This window comes from Hyperoodon ampullatus (genome assembly GCF_949752795.1).
Source record: "Hyperoodon ampullatus genome assembly, chromosome: 4".
NCBI classification, from domain to species: Eukaryota; Metazoa; Chordata; class Mammalia; order Artiodactyla; family Ziphiidae; genus Hyperoodon; species Hyperoodon ampullatus.
In genome coordinates, this window is record NC_136917.1 from 44,457,390 (window position 1) to 44,483,026 (window position 25,637).

Here is a 25,637-nt window from a genome sequence, read left to right on the forward strand (position 1 = left end):
TCATGGCGCTCTCTGCTCAAAACCCTCCAGGGATTCCCATCTTACTCACTTTGGTAAAAGCCAAAGTCCCACCATGACCCTGACACTCCTCCAGCCTTGCTTCTCATCACTCTCCTCCTGGCTCACTGGGTACCACAGCCAAGCATGATGGTCTCAGGGCCTTTGTACTTGTTTCCTCTGCCTGCAGGGCTCTTCCCCCAGTTAACTGCCTTGCTAGGCCCCTCACTTCTTCATTCCTCTGTTCACATGTCATCTTCACATGTCACATGTCATCTTCACATGTCAGTGAAGCATTCCCTGACCACTGAAATAAAATACACCTTATTCCCATCACTTTTTTTTTTTTTTTGGCCGTGCCCCGCGGCATGTGGGATCTTAGTTCCCCAACCAGGGATCGAACCTGCGCCCCCCTACAGTGGACGTACAGAGTCTTAATCACTGGACCGCCAGGGAAGCCTCTCCCATCACTTTTTCTACCTCTTACTTTGCTTCTTTCTTTCCCTACATCACTGGAAAATAAATATATTCATTTGTTCATTTATGACCTCCCCAGCTCAGTAGAACGTAAGCTCTAGGAAGGAAGGAAATTTTGCCCATTTTGTTCATTGCTGTTTTCCCAGGGCTAGTAGCCTACACTAGTAGGTTAGTAAGTAATAAGCACACATGGTAGGCACCCAATAAGTATTTGCTCAATTAATGAGTGAATGACTCGCAGAGAAAGTTTCAACTGACTAATAGGCTTGAGATCTCTTCAAGGCAGGGACTGACATTTGATCATTTTAGTATAAATGAGTAGGAGGAGGCTGCATTTAGGTGGGCAACAGATCGGGGGTAGAGAAATGAGAAAGGAGCCCTTAACACACATACACGGTTGCCTTAAATTCCTGATTTAATTAGCTCTGAATACATTCATGAGGTGTCCATGCAGCAGGAGCCCAAGAACACAGACAGCAGCTCTGCCAACAGCTTCCTTTGGTCCCCTGGGGTCCCATGAATGCACAACAGGTGATGCCTTCTGGGCCAGAAAAACTCAATTCTTTTACATCCCAGGCCTTTCCTGCTTGGGCTTTCATCACCATTCCAGAAGATTCCCTGTCCGTTTCTCCAGATATTTATAAACATCAGGCTTTCCTGGTTCTCAACCCCCAGCAACACCAAGGCCACACTATCATGGGAGGAAGGTGGTGGTCCCTCAATAGGTCCTCAGCCTCTAGCTCTTCTGGGTCCAGGGAGCGATTTCCCTTCAGTGCTCTCCCTCTTCCTGATTCCCTACCCTTTTATCCGGATGTTGTGGATACTGCAATGCTTAGCAAACCACGACAACAAATCCATTTCCAACTGGATTCTATTATTTTTAATAGGTTTTTGGTGGAGTCTTTAGGGTTTTCTGTATATAAAATCATGTCATTTGCAAATAGTGACCGTTTTACTTCTTCCTTTCCGTTTTGGATGCCTTTTATTTCTTTTTCTTGCCTAACTGCTCTATCTAGGATTTCAATACTATGTTGAATAAGAGTGGTGAGAAGGGGTATCCTTGTCTTGTTCCCGATTTTAGAGACAGCTTTTAACTTTTCATTACTGAGTATGATATTAGTTGGGTGTTTGTCACATATGGCCTTTATTATGTTGAGATACGTCCCTTCTACGCCCACTTTATTGAGAGCTTTTATCATAAATGGGTGTTGAATGTTATCAAATGCTTTTTCTGTATCTACTGAGATGAATATATGGTTTTTATCCTTCATTTTATTAATGTGGTGTGTATCATGTTGATTGATTTGTGGGTGTTGAACCATCCTCGAATCCCTGGAATAAATTCCACTTGATCACAGTTGTATGATCTTTTTGACGTATTGATGAATTTGGTTTGCTAATATTTTGCTGAGGATTTTTGCATCTCTGTTCATCAGAGACATTGGCCTGTAATCTTCTTTTTTGTGTTGTCTTTGTCTGGTTTTGGTATCGGAGTAATGCTGGCTTCTTCACAATTAGTTGGAATGTACTCCATTCTCTTTAACTTTTTGGAAGAGTTGTGTAGAATTTGTATTATTTCCTATTTTTTTTGTAGAATTCACTGAGGAATCTATTTGGGCCTGGAGTTTTCTTTGTGGGAAGGTTCTTAATATAATTTCAATTTCTTTACTAGATATAGGGCTATTTAAATGAATCATTTCTTCTTGAGTAAGTTTTGGGAGTTTGTATCTTTTAAGGAATTTGTCATTTCATCTAAGTTGTTGAATTTATAGGAATAAAATTGTTCAGAATATTACTTTATTATTCTCAACAGTAATAGAATCTGTGGTTACGTCACCTCTCTCATTCTTGATATTGATAATTTGTGTCTTCTCTCTTTTTTTTCTTTATCAGGCTGCTAAGACATCAATTTAATTGACCACCTCAAAGAACCAGCTTTTGGGTTCACGGATTTTTCTCTATTGGTTTTCTATTCTCTATTTCACTGATCTCTGCTTTGATCTTTTAAAAAATTTCCTTTCTTCTGTTTATTTTGGATTAACTTACTCTTTCTAGTTTTTAAAGTAGACGCTGATGTCATTAATTTGAGATCATTCTTCTTTTCCAACATAGGCATTTTAATGCTACAAAATTTCCCCTTACATGCTGCTTTAGTGACATCCCACAAATTCTGACATATTCTATTTCCATTACCATTCTGTTCAAAATACTTTCTAATTTTCCTTTTGATTTCTTCTTTGACCCATCTGTTATTCCTAAGTGAGTTACACAGTTCCCAAACATCTGGAAATTTTAAGACACTATTCTATTACTGGTTTCTAAATTTAATTCCACTGTGGTCAGAGAACATAATTTGTATCACCTGAATCCTTTTAAATTTATGGAGACTTGTTTTCTGGCCCAGAATATAGTTTATCTTGGTAAATGTTATGTATGCACTTGAAAAGATTGTATATTCTGCTGTTATTGAGTGGAGTGTTCCACAAATGTCAACTGGGTCACACTGGTTGACAGTGCTGTTCAACTCTACTATATCCTTGCTGATTTTCTGTCTACTTGTTGTATCAATTACTGAGAGAGAAGTGTTGAAATTTCATAATTGTGGCTATGTCTATTTCTCCTTGCAGTTCTATGAGTTTTTGCTTCATGTATTTTAAAACTCTCTTATTAGTTGCTTAACCATTTAAGATTGCTATGTCCTCTTGATGAATGATCCCTTTATCATGAAATGACCTTCTTTATCCCTGGTAATTGTCTTTGTCCTGAAATCTATTTGACTGATATTAATATATAGTCACTCCAGTTTTCTTTTGACTAATGTTAGCACAGAAGATCTTTTCTATCCTTTCACTTCTAATTTATTTGTATCTTTATCTTTAAAGTGTGTTTCTTGCAGGCAGTATGTAGTCGGATCTTGCTTTCTTATCTAATCGGACAAGCTGCTTTTCCACTAAAGTAATTACTGTGATTATTTAATGTGATTATTGATATGGTTAGGTTAAAATCCATCATCTTGGTACTTGCTTTCAATTTTTCCTTTCTGATCTTTGTTCTTTTTTCCCTCCTTTTCTGCCTTCTTTTGGATTAACTGAATATTTTTCATGATTCCATTTTTATCTCCTTTGTTGGCTTATTAGCTACAACTCTTTGTTTTGTCATTTGAGTGCTCCTTTTAGGGTTTATAGTATATACTTTTATATACTTTTAACTTTTAAAGTCTAATTTCAAATGACATTATACCACTTCGTAAGTAGGAGAACCTTACTATATTACATTTCTCCCCTATAACCTTTATGGTGGGATATATTTTACTTTTATCTATGCTTTAAACGCAAGGATATGTTATTATTTTGGGTTACACAGTCAGATATCTTTTTGAAAGATTTAAACAGTAAGAAAAAATTGTATAAATTTACCCAAATAGTTACTATTTCCAGTGATCTTCATTCTTTGAGAATGAAGATCCCTTGCTGTTTTTGTAGCCTGTTGGGGATATAAAGGCATTCAACAGAATCCAGGCCTATTATAATAACATGAGCTTATAAATTCTTTTGAGGAAATTGAGCACATACCGTAAAGTAACCATGTTAATTTAACAAAAAGGAAAAATCAAGAAGGAACATGGAACCAGGAATCTGGTAGACTCGGGCCTTTTCTTGTGACAAAGATGCCATTCAGGTTCATTCATTACTGGAAGCTATATTCATGGACTGGAGAAAGCAGGTCAGGACTGTAGGCTGCTTTTACCCCCACCATGAATAATCTTTGCACGGAAGAAGCTGATCATCCAACGGAGGGGTGTGCCCAGGAACTTTTAGACCCGGGCAACTTCCAGCAGTTGGGACTCCGCTGCTACCAGCTCTGTGCCCTGGAGGGGGCCTCCATGTGTGGCTACCAAGCAGCCCAGCAGGGCCCCTGGGGAGAAGAAAAGTGGGCCAGCCCACCAGCCATCCTTGTTGCTGTTCCCTTGGCAGGAGGGGCCGAGGGTAGGCCTGCTCAGAGCCAGCTGGCCACCTCCCACATGCAAACCCAGCAAGTGGGGCCGGGCCACCTAGTCTCCCTGGTGCAGCTTCTGGAGGAAGCAAATGCAGCTGGTGCAGACAAACAGCCCCTTGGTCCTGTCCTTGACAGGCTGCTGCCAAAATTCAGTTTGAAGGAGTAGAAGGCAAACATAAACCTCAGCTCCTGCCAGAGAAGCTGTTTAAGCTAAAAGCAACAGGAGGGACTGAGTGGCTTGACTGCTCTAACTTCTTCACACATTTCTGCTGTCAAACTGCAGGATTCTCCCACCCCACTTCCCCTGGAAAAAAAGAAAAGCTCTTCAAGACATCTGTCAACTCATTTATGAAAAGTTAGCTTCCCAATGGGATAATCCATGTGAGACAGTTTCTTGCAATTGAGTAAGCAATTTGAGTTTTTATCTTATCAAAATAAGTGCTGGGCTTCCCTGGTGGCGCAGTGGTTGAGAGTCCGCCTGCCGATGCAGGGGACACAGGTTTGTGCCCCTGGTCCGGGAAGATCCCACATGCCGCAGAGCAGCTGGGCCCGTGAGCCGTGCCGCTGAGCGTGCACGTCGGCGCCTGTGCTCCGCAACGGGAGAGGCCACAACAGTGAGAGGCCTGCGAACCACAAAAACCAAAAACAAAACCAAAAACAAACAAACAAACAAAAAAAGTGCTGGGGGCTTCCTTGGTGGCGCAGTGGTTAAGAATCTGCCTGCCAATGCAGGGGACACGGGTTCGAGCCCTGGTCTGGGAAGATCCCACATGCCGCGGAGCAACTAGGCCCGTGAGCCCCAACTACTGAGCCTGCGCGTCTGGAGCCTGTTCTCCGCAACAAGAGAGGCCGCGATAGTGAGAGGCCCGCGCACCGCGATGAAGAGTGGCCCCCACTTGCCGCAACTAGAGAAAGCCCTTGCACAGAAACGAAGACCCAACACAGCCGTAAATAAATAAATAAATAAAATTTTAAAAAAAGATAATAAGTGCTGCTATTTGCCAGTGTGGACTAATACAGATTAAATAGAGTTAATTCTTAACTTTCAGGTATTATAACATAATAGGATATTCTGGATAAGATTCCATTTTTCCTTGGTTTGGATCTTTCGTATTTTTATTTCCTCTTTTTCACACTCTTGTCCTTCTGCTTTCTTCTTTCCCTTCTTGATGTCTCCTTTCCTGTTCTTCATACTGGTCTATCTTATACCAATCGTGCCTTAACCCTCCTTTCCCTCCTTTCCTGTTGAGATTTTTTCTTCCTCCTGCTGCCCTTTCTCTTGCCTGCTCATCACTGCTCTCCTACCCCTCTTCAGCTCAGCTTCAATGCTCATTTGCCCTGTGACCCTACAGGATGGAGTGTGCTTAGCTGCATGTTTGTCTTTCCAATCAATCCCAGAACACTTTGCTTTTACAGAGACCTGCCCAACCAGGAAATTTCTCTGAACTCAGTGTCTTTGGCTTTTCTCAATAGCTCTTCTTAACTTCTGCCTAGAATTCCATTTGTTGAAAGGTGCCAGTTGTATAGGTGCCAAATATTTGAGGTCTTGTTATGTAATCAGAAACTTGGATATTTTAAATCAGGGAATTTTAGTGCTCTAGTGCTTAAATGAGTCTTAATGAATACATATTCAAGACTTAAAGCAAAAAAACAAAACTTTCATATGAAAAAATTAACAGCAAACTACGGCAAATATGAAATGGGTGTTTATAGATGTTCATATTAAATTGCTTCTTATCAGAGCAATGTAAATAATTTTCTTAGCTCTGCAAAATTCCACTGTAGCCCCTTCCCTCAAATTGTAAAGTAAAGCAGCTTAATGATTTTATAAAATCCATCTTTACCATTAAAAAAAAAAAAAAGTCAGCTTCCACAACGGGATTCTAAAAAAGGGTGGGTGTCAGGAGCGCTGGATTTAGCGACATCTTTTGCCATAACTTGGATACTGGTTGGGTGGGTGGGCTGGTAATACAGGAGGGCCTTAGGCTCAATTCACATCCACTGGGCCTCCTCCCCTTAAACCCAAACCCTGAACCTCTCTGCCAGGTTGGTGAAGCCTATCATCACTTCTCAGAACAGTGTGTACAATGAATAAAATAAAATAGATGAGTTTGTAAAGGAAACCAGTTAGACTGAAATACTGTTATCAAAATAATAAAAGAATTTGAAATAGAGTCATAAATGTGCTTCTTCATTAACACATTAAATGACAAGATCTAGTGGAAGTTCTAAAAACTACCTTCATTCCAAAGCAGTGATGAGTATCTGTGACATTTCAAGATATCTGTAAAGTGATGGGAAAGTAAATGATTTCTTTTGGTGAAAATATCATAGGTGCTTCGTTGTCTACAGTCATAACTGAAGGGAACACCAGATTTCAGTGAGAGGTTCATGAAAAGAAAAATGCAATGTTGCTCTCATCCAAGTTTACACACCCTCCTGAATTCTATTCACAGACCTATCTGTGGGTCCTAGGACGCCTTGATTATGAAGACCTTTCTTCTTCTGGGCTGTCGGGAGAGAGCACTGCACTGGGAGACAAAAGGGTTTGTTCCCCGCCCCTGGCTCTCCCTCTAACAGCTGGGAGACTCGCCCCTTTAGTTAAGGCAAAGCACCGTCTTGCTTAGTCCTCTACGTGCAATGTCCTCCCGCAGAGGCTGGTGTCAGGTGGGGGTGTCCCCTGGGGTTCCAAAGCACCCTGTGCCTACTCCCTCGCTGGTTCTCACCTGTGGTGTAATGACCTGCTCCTGCCATCCACCCCCTGCTCTTGCCCAAAGCAGCAATAATGGCTCATTTATCATTGTGTTCCTGGTATTCAGCACAGGGCTTGGTACACAGAAGACCATGAATATACATTTACTGGATGAACAGATGAATGAATGGATGAAAGCATCTCTCTCTCACTGTAAAAATATTCCTTATTTCACACCAGCAGTTCTCAACCCTGGCCACATGCAAGAATCACGTTCTGAGATTTCAGAAGATCCTCAGACCCAGGCTATCCCTCCAGAGATTCAGACCCCAGTGGCTGGGGTAGGGCCCCGGCTTTTGTATTTTTTTAAAACCACCCCAGGTATAGCCAGAGTTGAGAACCTACAGAACCACAGAGCAGTAGCTGAGGTAAGAATAATGCTCCCAGATGAAACTTCTTTCCCAGACTTAGAAAGATGAAATTAGTGCAGAATTCTGAACTCTGTGAGGGGCTAAACATATAAATTGAGTTTCTGACCCTCAGAGTCAGGTCACGGTTCTGAATCCAACAACATCAGTAATATCTGAACTACATTCTCAGACTTAGGTGAAAAAAATCCCGGGCTTGACAGTGAAGACCATGAAACGAAGAGCAAACCCCTGAGGAAGCCCTGCAAGGCCCTCGCTCCCCCCCGTCACTGCAAGAAATCCTTGCGAACTGGGCCCCGTCCTGGGCAAGCAGCACACCTTCCGGGTGGGGATTCCTAGCTGTGTGCTTTCCTCATCTACGAAGTGGAGATGATAATAAAAATGCCAACCTCAAAGTACTATTGCAGGAACTGAAAGATGTTAAGTGGGCAGAAAGCATTTTGTAAGTAGCCACACATGCTATCAAGATTCTTTATTATTACATTCTACCAACTGAGTCATTATAGGTGGAAAGATCTTATGACTTATGATTCTAGGTCAGACTCCCTGCATGTAAATTCTAGCGCCACCTCTTACCAGCTGTATCATCTCACGGTAACTATTTAACCTTTTTTTTTTTTTTGGCCTCAATTCCTTATCTGTAAAATAGTGATAATAAAGGTACCTATCTTATAGGGTTTTTGGAAGGTTTGGCTGAATTAATGCACTTAAAGTACCCTTGGTTCTGGGGCTGGTAGGTGCAAACTATTACATTTAGAATGGATAAACAACAAGGTCCTACTGTAGAGCACAGGGAACTCTATTCAATATCCTGTGATAAACCATAATGGAAAAGAATATAAAAAAAGAATGTATATATAAAACTTCAGCTTTGCATCGGAATCCCCTGGAGGGCTTGTTAAAACATGGACGGCTGGGCCCCTGTGCAGAGCTTTTGATTCAGTAGACCTGGACTGAGATCCAGCAGTTTGCACGTCTAACAAGCTCTTAGTTGATGCTGCTGTTGCTGGCCTGGGAACCACACTCTGAGAACAGCTGGCTTAGAATAATACTTGGCATACAGTAAGTACCTAATAAGTGTTAGCTGTTATTATCCTTTCCCGGCTTCTAATTTCTTAGTGCCTGAGCGAAACAGTTTATGCTCCACTTCTACTCAGTACTGCCTTCGTGAAGAAACAATTCTGAAATCTTCTGCTTGCAGTGGTTCCCAAAGTGTGACCCCACAAACATCACGCAGGAGCTTACTTGTAATGAAGCTCTTGGGCCCTGACCCAGACCTACTGAATCAGGATTATAGATGTGAGGCTCAAGGTCCTGTGTTCGAACTAACAGCCCTCCAGGTGATTCTAATGCACAGCAACTTTAAGAGGTACCCCTCTGCTAGAAAATCACCATGACCACTACAGTACTCCTATTAAAAAGGGGAGGCAGGATGGCTTAAGATCCAGAGTATAGTTTTTGGTTGAACTGGAGCTCAAGAACTGGCTCAGCTTCTTAGTGTGGCCCTACATGAGTTATAATACCCCTCTAGGCCTCAGTTTCCTCATCCATAAAAATAGGCATCATCACAGGACCTACATCACAGGGACCTGAGACAATGCAAACGAAGCGCCTGACACACGCTACCTGTTCAAAGAATGTTAGCTGCCGCTGTTATCTTTATAATCATTATGATATGTCCTCTCTCAAAGTGAGTTGAGATAGCTTATAACCAACATATAGATGTACAGGTGCACAGGATAGCTAAAATAAAGATTAAAAAATAAAAAATAAAAATGTCACACACAGAAGGTGGAGAAAGGGAGGGTTGAAACGGCTGCTGCAACTGTCTTGCAAATTGAGGTCTGGACTTCCCTGTGGGCCAGAGTCAAAAAAGGAAATAAAGAGGTCATGGTTTCTGCTGGTTGAAAAGAGGAATGAGACCAGCTCCTTTGGAGAGACAATATTGTCCCTCGGCCACACCAGTTCTAAATTCTAGGAGAATCTGATCACACGAAGCTGTACATGAAGGCCCTGGGTAACAGGAGGAAATCTCCTCCAGCAGTGCTTTATGTACCTTTTTCTTTAATTAATTCTCAACAAGAGCCCAGGGCAAAATCCTTAGATCCCAGAAGATGAGAGATGTTACACTCACTTTGGGTGCCGGATATCAGGGAGAGAGCGATTCAGGGAGATTTTATCACTGACGTAAATGTTAAATCCATTTTCTCGGTATGCCTGATCCACTCTCTCAGCATCGGTCATGGGGAAGGGCCTCCCTTGTTCTCCGTTTCCTAGGAGCAAAGAGCAAAGTCAGTGTTGCCAATTAAGTGGAGTGGGGAAGGGAAGATGAAAAACATGGTTAAATCACCAAGATAGAACTTTACACTTGATATACAATGTTCCTCCAGATTTTGCAGGGCTAAAGAGGTGAGGGGGAATGAGACTCAGCCATGGACGTGTCATGCACTTCAGACCTGTTCTCATGTAATGTCCCCAGCAAAGCTGTCAGGGTAGGCATAAGAGCCCTCATTCTATAGACAGATAAACCAGGACTCAGAGAGGCTATAAAACCAGGTCTCTGGGCTCCAAAGCCCATGCTTCCCCCACTCTGCCAGGAGCCCCAAACATCCCTGACCCTGAAGTCTGATCACCTGGACGGGAGGCCAGGTCACTTGCCTATGAGCTGATCAACCTTGGGCCAGTACTACCTCTCTGAACTGTAGCTTGTTCCTGTCTGGTACCCACACCATGCTGAGAAAGTCAAATGAGAGGCTGCATACATGAAAGCTTTCTGTAAACTATAAACCCTATTAACCATGTGAGGAAATACTATGATTACTCTCCAGGCAAGACAAGCTTTATACATAAATCAAAACTGCCACAAATGATAAAAGATGTTTTGATTTTTTTTAAGCCAGCAAACAAATTAAGATTTGCCTAGCCGAGGCCTGGATTGCCTGAAAAGTGTTGTTCTGAGCAATGGATTTGGGTGGATCCAGTACCAGTTTTCCTTTCTCTTTACAATCCATCTGGGGAAAGAGTCCCTGATGCTCCAGGAAAGTACTCTCTGGGTTCCCAGGGTGCAGATGGTACGTGGGGATGTCCCCCAACCCCTGCAATAATAGCCGAAGCATCTGCCATTGGCAAGGGTCTGGAAGAAAGGGTAATAAAAGTCAGCTGATCTAACATCACCTCATCTTCTGGAGCCCATGGACTGAGCAACACCCCGTTTACTTTGCAAAGTAAATGTTAACAACATCAGCTTGGTGAGAAGGTGCAAGCAAAGAGGGGAGCCCAGGGGTGGTGTCTACTCCAATCCAGCCCAATGAGAGAGAGGACTCCGCCACCTGTAACTTGCATTGCTCTGTGATAAGACACTGCTGGCCGGTGCCCAGCACAGATCCCAAGGGACACAAATGCAACAGGCAGAAAAAGAAGAGCAGAAGCATCTGTTCGGGCGGGGAGGCAAGCTTCGGGAAGGCAGTGCAGGGGAGTGTGATTCAGAGTTCAGGCCCTGGAGCTGGGCAGGGAGGAGTTTGAAGCCCAGCCCTGCTGCTCCCAGCTGTGTCACCTCAGGAGCGCCTTCAGCCTTTCTACATCTTGAGTTTTGCCCTTTGTATTCCCTGGGATGAGAAGCTTCAATGTAATGATTAAGGAGGGAATGCAGGGCAAGATGCCTGGCATGCAGTGAGTGCTCAACACGTGCTGGTTATTATTACTCTCAATAATGTCGCCACTGCTTACTCTTTCCTGGCTAGTTAGCCCCATGTTCCAATAATTCCAGTATAACTGCCTAGAAAATTAGCTCTTTTCAAATGTTTCCTTTCTTAATTTAGGCAGCACCTGCCCTCCCCTTCATTTTAAATCACTGGCATATAGAAAAATGCATGTCCTGCCTTCGATTTCCCTGACCGTCAGTTGTTACATCAGCTCTATTCAGAGCCTTATTGTCATCTGGTTTTGTCAGAGTATAACTTAAAAAAAAAAAAAAATCAATAGTGGTGGGTACCTCTAACTGAGATAAAAATGAATAAAATATAATCCCTTATATTTCTATGGTGCTTTCCAGTATTGTAAATTGTACTTTACTTGTCACCTTCACAACAACATCCTGAGGTTATCAAAGTAGGAAGCATGAGCCCCGCTGACAGAGGGGGAAACTGAGGTTCCAGGAGTACGGAATTTATCTGATGGTCACATGGCTGGTAGGTGGTGTCTGAGCTGCTCTCCTGGCTCCTAGCCCAGGCTCTCTCTCGAGATGACTCGCCACAGAAATTATGTGGCGAGCCACGCCACCCCTTCCCAACTCTGCAGTGTAACAGGAACAGTTCCAAAGGCTAATTAGGCAAAGAAAACTTCAGGTGAAGCCCACTAGATTCATTCAACCTTGTGGCTATGGTGCTGCGTAGGGATCAACTCAGCCCTCTAGACCTGAGTTCAAGTCCCAAGCCTGCCTCCTTCTCACTGTGTGACTATAGGCAAATTACCCCACCTCTCTGAGCTCCAGGTCCCTTCTCATCAAATGCGCTACAAAGGTTGGTTAGGAGTTTCACCAACAAAAGTGTGGACCTTGGGCCTTGTTCACCATACTCGTTCAGTAAGTGTTGGCTCTTATGATTACTGCTCCTCATTTTAGTGGTAAAATATCTTCGAGGAGGGAGACATTTTCTATCACCATAGAGGTAGCAGGGCAAAGTCCTGAAGGCAGTGGATCTGGTGATGTGAGTGGAGAAAGGGGTCAGCTAACAGGTGAAGCAGGGGATCCCAGGAACCAGGGGAAGGATGACGGCAAACGGACAGGGAGTCAACAGGAGGTCCAGATACCTCCGTTAAACACACACATTCACGCACACACATGCGTGTGTGCAAACACCCTCCAGGGGACCATCCAAGGACGCTCTGCTCTCGTACCTACACGCTGAGCATCCCTCTTGATGGCTTCTTTGTCGTGCCAGTCCTTCAGCTTCTGCCCCTCTCCCAAGAAAAAGGTCTTCTTTTGCTGATTGTGTGAGCCCTTAAAAAAAGACAAAAACTGTGAAATAGAAGGAAAGGGGAAATAAGTTTACTAACAGAGACCCAGAAATTACACTGCCTAAGGGAGCTTTCAGTATTGATTGAACGTCTGTCATCATTGGTTCATTTATTAATTTCCTCAGTATAGCTTTGTTAGTCCTGCTCCGTGCCAGCCAGGTGTGCAAAGTTCAGAAAGACGACACACAGTGTCCACCCTCCTGGAACTTACAAACCCGCGGCAGAGAAAACAGATGGACAGACATTCCTTTCATGGAAGAGAGAAAGAGGTAGGTGTGATGCTGTCCAACAGGAATATAACGTGAGCCACCTAGGTGAGCTGCACATGTAACTTTACGTTTTCTAGTATTCACATTAAAAAAATTTTTTAAAAACAGGTGAAGTGAGGGACTTCCCTGGTGGTCCAGTGGTTAAGACTCCGTGCTCCCAATGCAGGGGGCCCGGGTTTGATTCCTGGTCAGGGAACTAGATCCCGCATGAAGAAACTAAAGATCCCACGTGCCGCAACCAAGACCTGGCACAACCAAATTTAAAAAAAAAAAAGGTGAAGTGAGTTTTGATAATATATTTCATTTAGCTCCATATACTCCATCTAAAGTATTGTCATTTCAACACACAGTGGAAAAAAGTGTTGAGGTGTTCTACATTCTTTTTTTTTTTTTTTGTACTAAGTCTTCAAACTCCAGTGTGTATTTCACACTTGTGTTCATCTCAGTTCAGCCTCATTCCAAGTGCTCAGGAGCCATAGGTGGCTAGTGGCTCCATACTAGACAGGGCAGAGGCAGTGAATCTTGGGTGAGAGGTCTGGAGAAAGTGCTAGAGGACTTCGCTTCTGCCTGGGAGAACTGGGGAAGGTTTCATGGACATGGGGGCCTTTGGGTTGGGCTTCAGATAAGCGAAATGAGAGGCAGGCAGAGCACATGGCCTGGGCATAGACTTCCAGGTGCAGGTGGAGCACGGCAGGGCTGGGCTGGGCCCAAGGAGCACGGAGCACAGGAAGAGAAGCCGGGTCTTGGTCATCTCTGCAGTCCCAAAGAAGGCCCAGTCCCAAAGAGGGGGAACAGTTGTCAAATGTGTGTGGAAGGTCTGAACAAGCACTTAGATGGCTGAAAGAAAACAGGAATATAGAGCAGCCACAGGAGAGCAGCCCCAGGGGCTGGGAGAGGAAGGCATTTATTTTGTGTTCCGGAAGGTGAGCCCATGCTGGTGGGCCCATTAGGAAGCAGTTCCCCTAATTAAAGGAGGCCGCATTCCAGTGTCTGGGGTCATCAGAAGGTGCCAGATGCTTTCCCACGCCAAGAGTCGAGTCTAAGGACTTGGTCCCAGGGCTCAGTAAGAGTCTTCCCAAGGTAACACTGCTCCACACGGCTGTTTAAATACCTGTGTTCACCTACATGAGAACAGTTTTCCACCTCACCTTGCCCATTAAAAACCCTGCACACCTTCTTGTCACTGTGGCATGCAGAATCCACTAGTCCTATTTCCTATATAATTAACTAGGCCCTGAATGCGTGGTGTGCTGGAACATTAGCACTAACAAGAAGCCACTGGAATAAAATCATCCCCACGCCTGTTTATTAAGGCTCCGGCTGATTCTCACGTTAGCAGATTTTCCACAACAGCTCTAATGATAATGACGATCCTTGGCATTCCCTCTCCTACAGACCTCTCTGAGTTGCAAGAAGAAAACCCTGAAAGTGGGCCTGCCAGATGTTGTGGTCAGAGAGGGAAAGAAAACTGCAAAAACAAAGGTCACATGCCTGTGAACAGTTCTCGGAGGCTTAGAAATCACAGCTGAGCTGAGCTGGAAGTTCCTTCAGCAGGTTTCAACTGTGGTGAGCTACATTTCTACAGGAGACCCTTCAGTGCTGCCTTCGGAAGGTGGAGGCTGAGAGTAAGAGCTTGACTCCCCTCCTTCAATCAGACCCGCAACGCATCTGTCTGTTTTTTATACCGGGGTTCCATGTGGGATCCCATTTTTAAAAGGTCCTCTGCTAAAAACAAACTGACAATCAAATCTCCGAACTAGCGAACACATATACTTGGAAACTGAGCTGGGGCTACTGCCCTATTTCACAGACAGGGAAACTGAATCTTGGAATGGGTCAGGGATCTACCCGAAGTAAATATTCTACCTCTAGATGTCAGGATTGGTCGGTCAAGAGCTGGTTAGCAATCTTTCCTCCAGCCCTCCCTTCCAATTTCTTCTCCCTCTTCTGCTACCCAAAGACTGGGAACTTCCACTGACGACGTTAGGTCACTGGTGGACCTAAAGAGGTTCTGCAAACCGCGGCTGCCTTAATGGGAGGAACCAATCTAAAGTGGTTCTCAAAACGTGAACCAGGAGCAACCACACCGGTTGGGGACTTGTTAGAAATACGGATTCCCGAGCCCTGCCCAGGAAGTAGCAGCAGCAATTCTGGGGGTGGGGCCTGGCAATCTGGGTTTTAATAAGTCCTCCAAGAGATTCTGATGCACACTCCCGTTTGAGAACTACTGGTCTAGAATGAAGGAGGCCATAATCCTGCCTCCTCTGTGCTGGTCAGGCTACACCTGGGCTATTGTATCCAAGCTGAGCAGATATTCATCATCAATGGTCACAAAAACCTTAGATGTGATCACTGGCAAACACAATCTGGTGGCTTCTGAGGATCTTTTTTTTTTTTAACTGCCAGCATGAAAAAAATTGAGGGATTTCTTATTGTTTTATCAAGATTCATTGGCTTCTCCTGAAAACTCAAAAGACACGTCAATGCTCTGACCGAGCTGGGCCAGCACATGGCTCTCCACTTTGCCACAGTCCCCCGCCATTCCTTAGTGAATTTCACCTGGCTCTCATCTCTCACTTGTCTTACTTTCCTGGCCCCAGGGAGTTTGCAACAGGCTGCCACATACAGGTATGTGTGAGGAAGATTAGAAACTGTGTTGTAGGAGGACTGGGAGATGGGAAGCTGTGGGGGACACAGGAGGATCTGTCTTGTTCTCTGAGGCCCTGAGGCTAGCGTGAGTGCTGAGGGCAGAAGTTACTGAATGACTGAGGGATTAGTTTAAGATAGAGAAGAAATTCTAAAAGTTGGACTGGTATTAGGGTGAAACAGGGGCACTTGGAAGAAGATAGAGGAGGCCAGGAACAGGATGCTCGCCTGTTCATCAGGATGTGAAGGAGCGGAATCAAGTGCGGGGTTAGGGCTAGCGCTTCTCGAACTTTCCTGTGCAGTACGATCATGTGGGGATCTTGTTAAACATGGATTCTGATATAGGAGGTCTGGGGCTGGGCCTGAGACTCTGCATTTCTAAAGAGCTCCCAGGGGATGGCTAATGCTGTTGATCCCCGAAAAACACTTTGAGCAGCAAGGGTGAGGCGACCTTTACAAGGACATTTCAAGAGTCTAAGAGTCCAGAAAGGACACTGTTTCCTCCATATGTTTGTGAAAGTCTTCTCACACTGCTGGGAATAGGGCACGGGGTTGAATCTCACAGTTGCGACCGCATAGAGGTAAACTCCCTTGAATGAACAGTGAATTGCTGAACCAACAGGGTAGAGAATTAAGATTCCAAAATTCTGGGAGTTTCACACTTAACAGCTTCTACCACTTCATTGCCTTTGCCTTAATGATGCATGTCCCTCTGGAATGATCTGCAGAGGTGGCCTGTTTTAGGTGGTCTCATTAGTTCTTATTTCCTCCCTAAACTAAGAGGGCTTCGGAGCTTGCTGCCATAGGGACTTCTGCATGTCTAAACATGTTACTAGGGGGGTCCTCAAATAACCAAGCTACGCAGCTGCTCAGAAACAATTAGTCCACCTGTCTCCCATCTTACAGGTGGGGAAACTGAGGTCCAAAGAGGCCAAACTACCCAACCAAGGCCACATAAGCAGGCCAGAGAATAAGAGCTATGTTCTTTGACTCCCACGCTGGGTTTTAGTGGAGAAAGCCCTTGTAGTGTGGCCTTGGACAAGCTATAAGAGTCACAGGCACCTCGATTTTCCTACCTGGAAAATAGAGACAGCACTACCTGCCCAAAAGGTACTTTCAGATCAACTGAGAAAAATCACAAACTGTGTTATTGGGAGCACTTTCAGAGTTTACACATCAATGTGGGTACCAACTCCTTTAGGATTTTAAGAATCTACTGTAAATTGACATCTCATCAAATCACCTTGATACAGGACTCAAATTTTACTATACAAGTTTAAAAGATTTCCAATAATAGGTCTGAGCTTTTGGTCAGAAAAGGAGTTGGTTTCGATCCTAAAACCACTGAGCATTCAGAGCCCAAAGGGCCCTTAGAATCCTATCCAGAAACCTTTATGAAAATTTTGATCAGGAATCTCTGACATCCACCCATGGAAACCCCACAGATAGATCATTCCAACTATTGCCAAATATTTATCAAGATCTACTCTGTGTGTGGGGATACAGGCATGACAGCACAGATCCCTTGTAGATGCTAGTGGCTTTATAACCAGATCAGTCTCTCTCAAAGGATGGTTCCTGGGAGACCTGAGCTCTCATTATAGATACAAATGCCTGGACCCCACCCTGAACCTATTAAATCAACATATCTGGGCATAGGAGGCCAGGAAGATGTCTTTAAACACATTCCCCATGTGACTCACAATAAAGGTGGAAAACCACTTGTCAAAATCCAGCTGTCTCACTTGCAGATACGAAATCTGCAGCTAACAGAGTAGAACAGACTTGCCCCAAATCCCATAGTTTGTCAGCCCCAAAGACCAAACCAGATCTGGCTGTTCTCTCCCTGGGTTAGACTGTGAGCTCCTTGAAGGCAGGGGCACATCTGTTTTGAGCTGTCACTGTGTATTCCTAGGTCAATACCTTAGGCCCTCAGTAAATATCAGGTGAATGACAGAATGAATGATTGCTCATTAATGGGGCAGGAAGTCTAGTTGGATGATTCAGAGCATTCTGATTCCAGAGACAGAAAAACATAGGTTTTACTTCCTGGGCGGGTGGACCCCAGTTTCCTTGACTGATAAATAGGGGAAATTATCAGAATAACTTGCAGGTTAACCTGCACCTGAGGGGATGAACTGAACTCATCTATACAACGCATCAAGCTCAGTGTCTGGCACAAAGTTAGGCCCCTTCGGTAAAGGAGTGCAACTATTAATACATTATTTTTGGAGAAGGATTATGATCTGGTGTATGTGATGATCATGTCTGGGGGAAAAGGAGAGAGATGGGAATCTAATAATAAAACTGGGAGCCATGCAGAAGGACCTACTGAACACCTGAGCCAATTCAACTGGCTATTGCTGGTAACAGGATTTAGAGAGTTTCCTCATTAACAGCAGGTTATGTGCCCATGTGGAAATTCGCTGTTCTTGAGGAAAGAAGAAAGTCCTTAGTTAATAGTGGCATTCTACAGCAGAAACAAATGCCACAGACCTTTTGCAACAAGAAAAACACAAACAATGCTTCTCAAAAGACAGCGACTCTTATGCAATGGCAATCATTTCATGTTATGCAAAAAAGCATGTCTGGGTGTCAATCCAGAGGTAATTTTAAGTTTCTTTAATTCTGCAGACTCACAGATTTGTCTATAAAAGCTGTGATTATTTTCCTTCAGCAACCATCTTCTGCTACTTTCCTTCCCCTCTGTTCCCAGATGTCCGTTTGCTACAGGAAGCAGAGAGGATGGAAAGGAGCACAGGGCAAGGGAGGCGAGGGAGAGTGTAGGGAGGAGGCTGGCAGAATGATGGTGGAAATCACATTAAACAGTAAATTGGAAATGGATTCTGACTGGCCGCTCTAAATAACTGCTTCTGGTATCTGCATGCTTTTACTTAACATTCCACTGAAAGAATCGATTAGTGTTCAGACACACACACACACACACACACACACACACACACACACACACACGGAATTTTAATCTTTTGTTTAATCACAATTTAGCGTGCCTGGCATCCTTTGGAGGGAAGGAAGAAAGGTGGTGAAGTGAGCCAACTGTATTCTGCCCAAGGAGAAAGGTCTGTTAAAGCACATACTCTAATCCCAGCGCTGCCAACTCGGCAACTCCGCTCAGAGAGGACACTTGTGTCTCTGGCTGAGCTGGCTAGTGTCTTCAAAACAATGGAAAAAGGGCTGTATGTTCAAAAACGGCAATGCAGAAGGGAAAACTGAGCAGGGCATCTGCTTCATCTAGGGTCCGAGAACTATAACGGATTAGATTCTGCTGCAAATTTTAGGATAGCTTCCCTGCCCCCAACCCTCCTCTCAAATAACCCTACAAAGGCGCTGTAATGATTTTGCTTTGAGGCTTAAATGACTCCATGTAATTCCAAACATTTGTTTATCTGCTAAGTAGATTATTCTAATAACCTTCATACACACACACACACACACACACACAGACAACACAGCAAAGCATTCTCTTCAAGGTTGTCTTCAAGGTTATCCTTCAAAGAGGGCCAGGGAGGGCTTAATTTAGCCAAAAGCATAAAGTTACTTTAATTTAAGCAAGGGAGTTTGGACAACTGATAAATGTACTTTTTTCATGAGTTTTGAGGACATAAGCTGAATTGTTTTATTTCTTCAATCACCTCATAAAAGGGGATGACTCCACTGAGGAATTAAGGACCTACTATGTCCAAAGAGCTGTGGAGGAAATAAAGAAAAATAAGATAATTCTTGGCCTCAACAAACAGCATGGATATAAGAAAGGAAAAAACACTCAACACTGTATGTAATGTGAGTGCCTTGAAAGTTGTACAGATGAATTCTAAAGGTATTTACAAGAGCCAAAGGTTAAATTCTACTTAAGACCATCAGGGAAAAATTCCTGCAGAAGCAAGGTCTTTGACAGCTGCCTGAAAGGATGGGTAGGATTTTGACTGGTAGCCACGGGGGGATGGAGCCCAGTTGGAGGGGAAGCATGTGCAAAGAGATGGAGGTTAGGAAGTAAGGGACCTGTTTCCTTAGTGGCAAGGAGACTGATTTGGCTGGGGTGGGTGGGATGCAACAGAGAGTCAGGAACAAGGAGGCCAGAAAGTCTGGACCAGAATCTGAGGGCCTTACATTTGAGCTGTTTGGCAGGTGGGAGCCACAAAAGGTCTTTGAGCAAGGAACAGGCTGGAGTAGAGGCCCAAGAACAAAACGTGACTACCTGTCCACATGTAACTAACCTCAGAGTCCCCCTCTTCCTGGGATAGATGCCGAGAGAAACACAAGTTTGTTTTCATTCAGAAGCAATGTACCCTCATTGTAGGCTGAGGATCACTCTCCACCGTTCCAGAAGTCAGACTGAAATGAGCTGACCTAAGCCCAGCCCTCACCTGGTAGGCCGCTGTTCTGAGAAAACCTACCTTCCACTACAACCAGGACCAAGCAGTATGAGAAAACAATTGCCCCTAAAGGGCACTGTTTATGAATGGACAGAGGCACTATAACCCAGCAACCACAAGACTGACGAAGTTGGCCGGGCCCACGTCAGGCAAGTCCTGCTGTTCCACCCAGTAATCAGGCATGTCAATTTTCCTCGCTCCAATAACTCTGTGGTCTCAACACCAGGATGTCGGAATCTGAAATCTGGGCGGGGCCCCATTCCCTAAGAGGGTAAGGTCATTCACAAATAGGAACCCTTGCTTAAAAAGGCTGATGCTGCCCTTCCAAGGGCAGAAGCAACCCACTAGTCCAATTCACCCTTTTGTTTTGTACAGATGGCTCTAGAAAAGGTCATTTGCTACATACGGTGTGAAAGCTCATTAAAAGACTTTTTAAACAGCAGAGAGAAAAAGAGCCAAGCTGTTTGTAATACCTACTATCTAAAGGGCAAATGGAGCCTTCAGTAACTTTTCTCTTTCATTCTAAAAGAATGATTGCAACTTGTACCATTTTCTTCAGAGGAAGTTTCCAAAGAGTTTATCACTGGAAAAACAAACAAAACAACAACACTGATCATTTGAAAATGTTCATTTGGGTGTCTCACCCATCCATTGGTCCATCCACGTACATATTTAATGAATACAAGCACATGCCAGGCTCTGTACTAGGTATAAAGAATACACTGGTGAGCAAGACAGGTAAGGGCCCTGCTCTCATAGAACTTATAGTAGTGTGTGTGGCAGAAGGGAATATAGACTTTAATCCAGAACCACAAATAAATTTAAATAGTTACAGTGGCCTGTGCAGAAAAGAAGGATACATGGTGCAAAGAGAGTCCTTTTCTCTCAGATCGATCAGATCAGATCAGGAGGGTCTTATCCAGACAGAAAAGTCAGGAAAGCCTTCCCTGAGGAAACGGATGGAGTATGATTAGAATAAACTCAGCAGAGAGAGAACAGAGCATTTCAGACAGAGGGTGAAGTGAGGATGTGCAAAGGCCCATATTTGCCTGGGAAAATATGAAACCGGAGGGACTAAAAGAAGAGCAGGCCAGCTAGGCATCTTTCAGATATCAACAGAGAAGAGTTATACATTAAGAAATACAAAAGTCTTCAGAAGTTCATCTACGTTCCTAGGATGGACCATATACATTTAGACCACTGTTTTTCCAGAATTATTATATGCCATTTACTTTTGTGAACCAGAACTCAGTAAAGTCAAAATCAATAAAAATGATCAGGAAGATGAACTAAGAAAAAAATAAAAAATAAAAATAAAAAAATAAAAGAAGAGCAGGGTGTGTGTTGCGCAGAGAAGGAGGGGAAGCCTGGTGGGGATGAGAGGTGGGCAGGGATGAGAATTTTGTCTTTCCCCAGAAGCAGCTGGAAATGAAGTATTTTATAGAAGGTGGCAAGATCAGATTGCATTTGGAAAGCTCTCTTATAGCCACTGGAGGAAGGATTAGGAGGCCAAGAGGAAGGGTGGAACACAGGGAGGAGGCTGTCATCACAGAGGTACAGGCAGAGATGACACCAGTTTAGGCAGGAAGGTAGAAGCTGGGATGGACATAAGCTTTTTTTTTTTTTTTTAAATAGAGTCACGAGGGTCCTGCAAGTCTGCAGTCAAGAAATGCAGCCTCAGGACTTGGACACTCGGGTGATAAGTTCATCTTGAAGGTCCATAGGCCCAAGATGCCATGGATGCAGGTGGGGCTGACCTGGGGCCTGAGCCCAGATCTCCCCTCACCCAGCCTGGTGTTTGCTTCATTACATGTTATTTTCAAGTTTTAATCCTGTTCATAGACAGCAAGTCAGGAAATCAGACCTAATAGAACTGTATCATATATATAGTTAAAGTTTCAGGAATTCAGTGACACATGGTCCAAAAGAAAGAGAAAGGAATCCTAACTAGGGAGACTGGTGATCCTCCTGTCCCCATGCTCAGCGAGCCTGTATCCTGGATGATGTCCCCAGGGGCCTAGTTCCCTCTGGCCTCTGGTACTGTGAGCACTTTGGTGCCAAGTGAGCCTACTCTTGGAAGATAAGTATTTTCATTACCTCAGAAGGCATCGTGATGACTTCAACCAGAGAAACAGTCATCAGTTTTAATGTTGGAGGAAAAACTGCCTCAGTTGGGCTTTTGAGAGGTGGTTTGTCTTTATATTCCATGGGCAATTGTCAAGGGTGATTCTGATTTTATGTTATTTTCACCTTAAGTGGTAAGTTTATTATAACCTAACCCTTTCAAAAGATGAGACTTCGCTGTATCATTATCGTCATTACATCCACTTTGTAGATGACAAAACTGAGGCCTGGAGAGAAAATCGATATGAAAGTGTTCTGCAAACTGCCAACCACCCCATGCGTGTAATCATCACAGCTAGGAGTTCCTACCACACGTCGGCCCGCTGCTCCCCACATCTCCGTGCCTGGAAAGATTTGGGGAGCACAGTCGGCTCTCAGGAAAGCACGACTTGCGGAAGTGAATCATCCTTCTGTGCCTTGTTCACGAGGAGTCTTGAACAACCGCAGGCAGCCTGCTAAAAAGTGCTCTTCTGAAGAGGCTCGGCGAACGGAGCATAACAGAGGGTCATTACATTGCTCTGCAGAGCGGATGCGGATGGGTCAGGAGAAAGGCAGGCAGAATTGGTAAGCTGAGCAGAAGGCAAGTTCCAACCTTTCCAGGGACCAAAAAACTGCTGCAAACACATCCCGTTAGCTGGGGAATTAGGGCTAAGCCCCCAAGTAATAGAATAGTTGTTCTATTAATAGTAATAATTACAGTTATAATCCCCTACATTCTGAAGACAGCAAAACAAAGTCTATAAAAGCACTTGCTTTGGAGTCAGAAACACCTAGGCTTGTGTCACGGTTCTACACTCACTAGCTGTGCGACCCTAGGCAAATTACACTGTTCTTCTAAGCTGTGGTTCCTCGATTGTAAAAGGCAGGATATTAACGGTATCTAACATAAAGGTTATTGTGAGAAGTAAAGCTCTTAGCAGTGTTTGGTATTTAGGAAGCACTTAAAATCATAGCTACCATTATTAGTTATTATTTGGATAGCACTTTGCAATTTACAAAGCATTTTTTACATATATCATCCCATTTCTTCCTCACAATCACACTAGGATAAAGGCAGGCATCACCAACCTATTGTAATACTTTTCCTTATGGATCCCAGACTCCAAGAATCCTTCTCAACACTGTGCTCCAAGTGGCCCTTACCAGTTAACCAGTGCTGGCCAGAGGACGGGACCCATCTACCACGCCTGCCATAAGCTGGAAGTACACCTGGTAGGTTGCAGTCTGCTGGTTGATTTCTTCAGGCTCTCTTGCTGCTCGCAAAGGTTCCCCAAGCAGGAGGAAGTGGAGAAGCAGAAAGTGACAGATGGCTGGCCTCTCCTCTGGTACTGGCCTCCCCTCATCCACAACTGCTAGGACCTTCCCCTGTTCCAGGTCTCAGAGTCACAGAATCTAGACGCTGAGTGGGAGGTTAGATGCTACCTCCTCTGATGGTCCACTGGACCCAGTAACCCTTTCTTTGTTATGGCACATGGATGGTCCCTGAGCCTGGCTTGGGTGCTTAGAGAATGGGAAGCTCTCTTCCTCCATATAGGTGACTCCAGTTATTAGAAAATTCCTTCTGGGCTCCCAGAATTCTTTGGGCTCCTTCCTGGCCCCCAAGGAAAGACTGGACTATGATCCTGGCCTCCTCGACCTGCCATCTTGGAACCTCTGAACTCCTTTCCTCTTCTCCATTTCTCCTGGGGTGTAAGCCACAAAGGACTCTCTCAAAGTCCCTGAGCAGTTCCCCCACCTCCCACCTCCCCTACCCCCACCCTACTCTCACTCTGGCATCCTTGTTCTTTTTTTTTTTTTTTTTTTTTTTTTTTTTTTTGCGGTATGCGGGCCTCTCACTGTTGTGGCTTCTCCCGTTGCTGAGCACAGGCTCCAGACGCGCAGGCTCAGCGGCCATGGCTCACGGGCCCAGCCGCTCCGCGGCATGTGGGATCTTCCCGGACCGGGGCACGAACCCGTGTCCCCTGCATCGGCAGGCGGACTCTCAACCACTGCGCCACCAGGGAAGCCCGGCATCCTTGTTCTTAAATAACGATCTCTAACTCGTACAGTGCCCCAGGCAGGATTCAAAAGGTATAACCACAATGGCACAGAGGATGGTTTTCTCAGAATACACCACTCTGCTATGAAAGTAGCCTCCCCTGCAGAAATGAATCCAAACCCTCAGGCAAACCTTCCCTGACCTCCCTGACTAGATCACAGTCCCTGAGTGTGCCCCTGTAGCATCCTTATGGCTCCTTTGTGATTTCACATTCATTCCAGTGCTTGTTTCATCACTGCCTATCTCTCCTCAAACTGTGAGGTCCATGAGGGTAGGAGATAGCAATTTTTGTGGACCAAATGAATGAGGAGACATCTTTTGTTTTATCTTTTCTAGATGAAAGAAGGTCATCCATGATTAGACATGTCTGATATAGTCACAAGGATATAATACCATAAGGCGTTCTGAGGATTAACTTTATCCTCTGACTAAACGGCTTCAGGTCAACTTAACGGGCTATAAAAACTAAAGAGAGCTGGCTCACCTGATCCTAAAACGATCTGTAAAAGATGCAACCGACTTCGAACTCTGCCACCTTTTTCCTCCTTTCATTTTGTGAAATACAATTCATATTTTATAGCAAGACAAGAAAAATTTAAACATAAAAAGTCTTCTCTGCCCTTTGGCCTCCCCTCTCCCCGCACTGTGCATTGTGTATCTTCACTGTGCATCGACCAAACCTCCCCCATCTGCAGGAATACCTGCTCAACCGTAAAGAGCAACATTCTTCTACCATCAACAAGACAACTCCTTAAAAGATAACATTCCTTCCTGATTTCATATGGGGGTCACACAACCCACCAGGATGACGCTCAAATCTAGATTATGTAAACTGTCAATAATACATCATTTGATACACAGCCCTCTGTCTCAAAAAACTTATATAACTGTGCCTTGATTTCTAACCGGCAGAACAGTCCTCAGAGCTTTCTGAGATGCTCTTCCCGGTTACAATCCTCAAATTTGGCTTGAAAAAAATTTTCCAATTCTTTCTTAGATCGACTGATTAATTTTTCGTCAACAATTTTCAAGTTGTTTCCTTTCTGGATTCCTACTCTTTAGGTTGTGGCAGAAGTTGCTGTTTATCCCCCAGCAGCTGTTCTCTTTTTCTTCCACAGTAACAGAAATTTCAGCTGGTAATATGACTTCTCAGAATAAAGATGATATTTCCCAGACATCCTTGCAGCTAGGTGTTGCCCAACTGGGTTCTATCCAAAGAGATGTGGGTGCAGGTGTTGTGTGGCAGTCCACGGAACCTACCTGAAGACATCACTGGTGTGCACCTTTTCCTTCTTTACTCCTTCTATCTTGCTGTCTACAATGCAAATGCCACCATATTGGATCACGAGATGGAGGTCCATGGCCTAGGGATGGTGAAGCTACTTGTGGGAAGAAGCCTAGGTTCCTGAGGATTTTATGAAGCAGAACTGTCATACCAGCCCTGGGATGCAAACCCCCAGACTTTTAAGTGAGAGAAAAATAAACTTCTTTTGTGTTTAAGCCATTCAAATCTAATCTCAGCTGATACAAGCTTCTTTTCTTGAGGCCTGAAACCCTGAGAAG

General features: G+C 44.2%; 1 protein-coding gene across 1 annotated transcript in view; it reads right to left on the reverse strand.

Annotated features, from left to right (window-relative positions):
* GALNT10 (polypeptide N-acetylgalactosaminyltransferase 10) overlaps nt 1-25,637 on the reverse strand; it is a gene marked incomplete at both ends in the record, with an annotated part of 210,169 nt that overhangs the window by 99,186 nt on the left and 85,346 nt on the right. The window contains 2 exons of the mRNA XM_079701909.1: nt 9,725-9,863; nt 12,484-12,586. Coding sequence (XP_079558035.1) covers nt 9,725-9,863; nt 12,484-12,586 — 242 coding nt within the window. The remainder of the gene's footprint in view (nt 1-9,724; nt 9,864-12,483; nt 12,587-25,637) is intronic.